Source organism: Merops nubicus, unplaced genomic scaffold (assembly GCF_000691845.1).
Source record: "Merops nubicus isolate BGI_N331 unplaced genomic scaffold, ASM69184v1 scaffold34697, whole genome shotgun sequence".
Taxonomy (NCBI): Eukaryota; Metazoa; Chordata; class Aves; order Coraciiformes; family Meropidae; genus Merops; species Merops nubicus.
In genome coordinates, this window is record NW_008620183.1 from 2,769 (window position 1) to 9,265 (window position 6,497).

General features: G+C 60.2%; 1 protein-coding gene across 1 annotated transcript in view; it reads right to left on the bottom strand.

The window, feature by feature from the left end:
- Positions 1–6,136, bottom strand: part of GRIN2C (glutamate receptor, ionotropic, N-methyl D-aspartate 2C) — a gene marked incomplete at its 3' end in the record, with an annotated part of 8,896 nt that extends 2,760 nt beyond the window's left edge. The window contains exons 1-7 of the mRNA XM_008944045.1: positions 5,765–6,136; positions 3,527–4,122; positions 2,932–3,046; positions 2,145–2,356; positions 1,856–2,024; positions 1,345–1,498; positions 1–81 (exon numbers count right to left, since the gene is read on the bottom strand). The exon at positions 1–81 is cut by the window's left edge and continues 3 nt beyond it. Coding sequence (XP_008942293.1) covers positions 1–81; positions 1,345–1,498; positions 1,856–2,024; positions 2,145–2,356; positions 2,932–3,046; positions 3,527–4,122; positions 5,765–6,136 — 1,699 coding nt within the window. The remainder of the gene's footprint in view (positions 82–1,344; positions 1,499–1,855; positions 2,025–2,144; positions 2,357–2,931; positions 3,047–3,526; positions 4,123–5,764) is intronic.
- Between the last annotated feature and the right edge of the window lie 361 nt (positions 6,137–6,497).

Sequence of the window (6,497 nt, forward strand, 5' to 3'; positions counted from 1 at the left end):
CCTCGAACACAAAGGCGGTGACGGCCACCACGGTGAGGCACATCACGAACATCATGACCCACACGGCTGGGCTGTAAGGCTCTGCAAGGCAAGAGGGACTCCATCAATGCTCCCGGGACACCCCACGGCCCCCGGGGACCCGCAGGACCCCTCCCTCATGGGCAGGGCTCATCCTCCTGCCACTGTCCTTCCTCAGAGCGGAGATGGGGACTGGCAGCACCAGGGGCAAGCAGATCCACAGGGACTCAGGAGGGAAGGGGGATGCTGTGGGACAGGGGGATGCAGCTGTTCTGCTCCGCCTAAACAAAGCCAGGATTTCATCAGTGGGGGAACTGTTCATGAGCTGCTGCCTGTCACCGGGGTCATCGGCAGGAGGCTCTCCCATGGGACCACGGGTTGTCCCCTGTGCTGGCTCTGGCCACGGGACCAGCCCCCCAGCCCCCCCATCCTCTGGGAGATGCCCCAGGAGATGGGTGTGGGCGGCGAGCCCCCCCTGCCCGCGATGAGCCGGGCGGGAGCAGTGGGGATGCCTCTAAGCCCTCCACATGCAGCCGCCGAGGTCCATTTGTCAGCGCGTCCTTGGCTGTCAGCGAGCAGAGGCCTCCCCTGGTGGGGCTGCGGCTCCTTAGCGCCGGAGGGAGGCAGAGGAGGGGGGGGCACAGACCCCAAACCAGGGCGTGGTGCGCCCTCTGTCCCCGGGGCCGGTGAAGGTGAGCCCTACTTTGGGGGGGTCGTGCCCCGTGGTAGGGGGGGGACAGGAAGGGGAAGATGTGCCCAGGTTGGGGGTGTGCCACACCCCATGGCATCCCTGGCACACGCCCTCTCCACCGAGCCGGAATGATGCCGCTATGCCCTTGCTGAGAGCCTCAAATCCTGCCCGAGCCTCAGGCTGAATTTCCTGATGACCTTGACCAGTGTCCTCCCCTTCCCAGGCTGCAGCTTTCCCTCTTAAAAACTCATTAAATAAAAGTTCTGGCCCTGGTGGTTTCCTCCACTTGGCTTAACCACAGCTCTGGTGATGGTGGCGGAGGAGTCCCCAGAGCTGGGCTCCAAGCTCAGCAAATCCCCAGCTTGCCTCCCCACGTCCCCATCCTCTCGCCTCCACACAGGTGATAAAGAGAAGGAAACCACCAATCCCAGTCTCCATAATAAAAGGATTATTCAGGTGAGGGGAGGAGGAAGCCCCAGAGCCAGCAGCACAATCTCCTTCCCTTATGAATTTGGCTTTTTTTTTTTTCCTTAGAAGTTATTAAAACTGAACAATATTTCTAATTTGGATTTGTCAGCAGCGTGGGATGGACCCACAGACAGAGGAGGGGAGGGAGGGAGGCACAGACGGCTCACCCAGGAAGGCAGAGGGGGAGACGGTGCCGTTGCTCCTGGCCACCATGACGCTGATGCCCGTCTCCACAAAGGGCACGGAGAAGTCCACGATCTCGGAGCGCTCCTCGTTGATGGTCAGGGAGCCAATGGCCATGTCCGCGCGCTTGTAGTACACCTGGGCCAGGGGCAGGTGGTCTGACATGGGCGGATGGACAGGCAGAGGGACCCAGACCACCTTCCCCAGGCACCTCCCCACCTACAGCATTTCCATCTTTTTTTTCAATAGTATTAGCTTCTTAAATGACCAGTGACACAAACACAACCAGCTGTGGGGGTGTAAATGCTCGGTTGACTCCTTCCTTGTTCTCCTCCACCAAGCCTTGACCAGGAGCACATGTCCCCTGCCCAGAGTCCCACCACAGACACCCTGACCCCACCTCCAGCAGGAAAGCCCCAGGTCAGGGTATGCCCCGTGCAAGCAATGTCCCCCAAGGAGGGCCACAGGTGGAGTCCAAGCCATGCCCACCCTTACCTCACCAATCATGCCATTCCAGACCCCACGGACAATCTTCCCATGTTTGCCATTGGTCACTAGGTAGAGGTCATAGGAGAACTTCACCGCCTTGGCCAGCTTCTTCAGGATATCAATGCAGAAGCCCTTGCAACACAGCTTGGTGTAGGGATCCACGAGGCCATCACCACTGAAACCACACCAGGAAAAACGGGCTGGACCAACCAAAGATGCTCTGGGCACCCTGGTGCCCCCGGACACCACGTGCCTGGGGAGCGGTGGCCAAAATCGTGGAGCTGCTGCTGCTCACCTCTGGGAGGAGTTGGTCTGCTTGCGGCAGGGCACGGTGTTGCGCACGCAGACCCCGGTGCTGGGGTCGGTGTTCTCCACGATGACGAAGGGTCTCTCCTCCAGCGTGGCCACTGTCAGGTGCCGGTTGTCCACCACAGGCTGCAGGAAGGAGCCGTAGCGAGGCCACACCGGGTACTTCATGTGGATGATGCCTTTCTCCCACTTGCCCACCTGCCCGTGAAGAAGAGCGCACCATCACCCCAGGGAGGGGTTCTGGGGGTCACACAGGGGCCCGTGTCCACCCTCCCCACACTTTTAGGGTTTGTGTCTCCCAGAGAATTGTTGGGCTGGAGCTCAGCCATGGTGAGACCCATTTCAGCATCCCTTTCCCCACATACCCACAGACCTCAAAGCAAGGTGTTTCCTCTTGTGCCCCAGACACTGGGCTTGGGTGAGCCCAAATCTGACCAAAGTTCACCAACATACTTTTAAAGTAGACAAAAAAAAACCCCAACCCTCCACTCAGCTTATTTCAGATCTAGATGTTTGGCTGCTGTTGTCCAAAGGTAGGTAGCTGTGATTTTGCCTCTCTTGGAACTTTTCAGCCAAATTTCACAGAAAAAAATCCAGTTCTTGGCAGAGCTTTGGTGCCCAGCATCACCATGAAGCCCCACCAGCCTGTTGGTACCAGCCATGAGTGTTGCATGAGACAAACTGTCCCAGGGTGGGACCGCAGCCTGTGCATGGCCCCAGGCTCACGCTGCTCAGCCACCCCCCCCACAGTGTGCCCTTCTTGGGGGTCCTACCATCTCCCAGAGTCGGTGCTGGTTAAGCGAGATCACCACCATGGTGGGCCTGATCAGGTAGCCACCTTCATTGAAGGAGAAGTCCCTGTGCTCCCATGTCACGTTGAGGAGGTGCCTGGTGGGACACAGTGTGCGTAAGCCCCTTGTTGTTCATTCCAGCCCTGTACAACCCTCCTCCTCCAGCTCCAGCTGAGCTGCCATGGGTCCCATGGAAACATGTGGGGCTGAGAGCTGGGGACCAAGTTTAGCCCCTACAGAAGAGGCAGCAGGGACCTGGAGAAAGCCCTGCCCAGAAGGAGGCACCGAGGAGGGACCACCACAGGGTTGGTGATGAGCAGACTGCCACAGCAGCACCAGGATGCCCCATCACAGAGCTGTGAAACCCCACCCGAGACCCCCATGGGTCCTGGGCCACAGAGAAGCATGGGAAAAGGAAGCAAGGGCTGCTCTGGGGGACGTGCTCCAGGAGAAACACAGCCAAGAGGCATGGACCACCAGCTGCAGTCCCCTGCTCGCCAGCTCCGCCCTCCTCCTCCCTCTCCATTTCCCCATTCCCCCCATTTCACACCCAGCCCAGCGGGCCCCCGAGCCTCACCGGTAGAAGCTGGTGTGGGCGCCGGCCGCCCCAGCGGGGGCCCAGCAGTCCCGTCCCACCTCCGGCAGGTAGCCGTGGGCCCGGAAGAAGCTGGCCGCCCCCATGGCGATGATGGCCACCCCGTCCCGCACCTTCTGCCGCAGGCTCAGCTTCCAGCTCTCCGTCACCACGCTGATCAGGCCCACAGGGAAGGAGGCGGGTGGCACCTCCATGTTGCCCACGGTGAGGCTGGGCACGATCCAGACGTAGCCCGGCCCCACGAGGCCGGCCTGCTCCGCCATGGCAAAGAGGTACTCGGCCTCCTCTCGGGAGCAGTAGACGAGGAGGACCTGGGCGTCGATCTGCCGCAGGAGCCGCTGCGTCCTGGAATTGCTCCGTTCCTGGCTCATCTCAAAGGTGACCACCTCCTGCAGCTCCCAGCCGAAGTAGCTGGCGTCCGTGAAGGAGCGGATGACCTCCAGGAAGATGTTGTAGCCTGGGTACAGGCTGGTGATGACCGTGAAGGAGCTCCAGTCGTATTCCTCCAGGACCTTGAAGATCACCTGGATTTGCTGCTCGATGGAGACACCCAACTGTAGGAAAGCTGAGCCGGGCTCCTGTAGGAGAAGAAGGGGTCACAGGCTGCTCTGGCAGAGAGGACTCTTGCACCCATCCAAGTCACCTTGAATTTGCTATCTTGAAGGGTTCAAGGAAGTCGTGAGCTGGCGTGGTCCATGGGCTGGAGACACCCAAAACTTGACTGATCTACTGGTGGTCTCCAAGGAGAGACTTGGATCTCCAAGAGAGACCCTTTACATCCCCTGTAAAGGGTCAAGCCCTGCAGCCTCTCATCCATGTCTCAGCTTGTTGACCAAAAATTCATCCACCTTCTGAAGGAGACCAACAATTTCTCCTTATACCAGCCAAGGGAAGGGGACAAAGGCTCTGTCAGGAGCTTAAATCCCATCCCAGCTCTGACTTGATACCTGCTGCTGGAGCCCACGTGGCTCCTTCCTTTCTGCCCCACCTCCCTGGCCATATGGTCTTTCATTAGCAAACCTTAATTGGTCTAATTCTGTCTTAAATCATCCAGCGAATGGCATTTGCAGAAGGTTGCATGCAGGCAGCGGGGTTTTGCCACACTGACCCTCTCCACCTCCAAAGAAACAATTTTTCAGTGAGGCTGGTGGTCCAGCTGGAGGGGTGAGTCCTGGGGAGTTCCAGCCAGGGTGCAGGAGCTGCTGGGAACCTCAGATCCATAAGAGGAGGAGGTTGAGACTTCAGACAGGTCCCTCCACCCTCTCCAAAATACCCATCCCCTGGAGAAAGCTGCAGAAAACCACTCTGATCACAGCAAAGCCCCAGCTATTTTTTAATTTCTCGGGGCTCCACCTGAGTCCACGGCACCCACTTGAGTCCACTGCACCCACGCACCGCGAGCAGCTCAGGGTGGTCCAGGAGTACCCGCCGGTGCAGGCAGGGCTGCTGAGCTGCCACCCAAGGGGTTTAGACCCCAAAACCTTTGGGCAAGCAGAGCACGAAGCCATCGCCCTGAGTAGTGGCAGGGTCTCCAGCCCAGGGGCCGATGCCATGGGAAGGACCCCTTGGGTGGCCAGGCTGGGCAGGCTAAGACAAGCAGCCGGGAGGAGATATCCCAAATCTCCTCCCTGGGAGGGATGGGAGCCCTGCTGCAGCCCATCACTGCCTGCCCAGCACCCTCCAGCCTGGCTCCAGCTCTCCCTGCCACCAGCGCTTCCCGGCAGGCAAGTGACAGTGACAGTGACAGCATCGGATGCCAGCAAGAAGCAGAGAAGCCAAAAATCTTGTTTTGGTGCTCCTGAGATCGCTGCCACAGCCAAGCAAGGCTTCTCCATGCTGCCTGCCCAGCCGTTTTGGGGCAGGGGCTGGGAGGGAGGAGGATAGGGACCTGCCGACCCTGGCACTGCCCTGGCACCCCCACGGTGGGCACAGCCTGGAGGGGATGGGAAGCAGGACACCAGGGAAGGCCCCTCCACAAGGCACTGAAGTCCTGTCCCACGTCTCATCAACAGGAATCCTCCTTGAAGGCCTCTCCACATCCCACCACTCTGGTGGACCATGCTGCCGCATCCTCTGCCTATTCCTGCCCACGAGCCCCCACGCTGCAGCACTGCAGCCTTCTCTGCCAGCCCTGCAGTTCGCATCCCCTACCTACCCCTCTCTAACTGGCCCTCATTTCTCCCACCTCCCTCCAGAAATAACCCCCAGCAAATGCCTCACCTTCGGGGTCAGGACCACAGCAGACCCCCCACTGATGCTGATGACGGGGACCTGGGTCTGGGAGGAGATGAAGTCAAGGATCTGGGCCACGGCCTCTGTGCCGACGTTGTCCTCGAAGACGATGCCGTGGATCCTGTGGCTGGCGAGGATGTCGCAGATCTGGGTGAGGAGGGTGCTGGGGTTGGTGTTGTTGACGATGACGGTGATGGGATGGATCTCCAGGGGCATGTCCAGGAAGCTCTGGGGACTCAGCCGGGAGCGGATGTGCAGGGGGTAGGACGTGCCCCCGAACACCACGGCCACGTTGACCACCGGCTCCTCGGGGCCCGGCAGCAGGAGGTCCGTGAAGGCAGCCGAGCAGCCCAGCACCATCGACAGTAGCAGAGCGTGCGCCGGCGCTCTGCCCATGTCCACCGCCGCGTCCCTGCCAGGGTGGGACACAGCCCCTCGCATCTGCCACTCACCAGGAGCCCCGGCCCCACTCATCCCAGCCCTCCCCACTGCCCTGGGGCAGCACCAGGGCCGTTCATCCCATGGAGGGAGAGGGTCTCTTCCTTCGGAGGCTGGATGTGGTGGGGGGATGACTGCAGGGCTGTAATCACCACCCACTGCACACCCCGATGCTGTGCCCCTTGTCCTCAGTCTCACAAACCACTAAATCTTCCCAGCCAGTCCCCCCTTCCCACTGTCATTCTGTCCTCATCCCACCACCGCTGTCCTGTTGCCCTCCCAT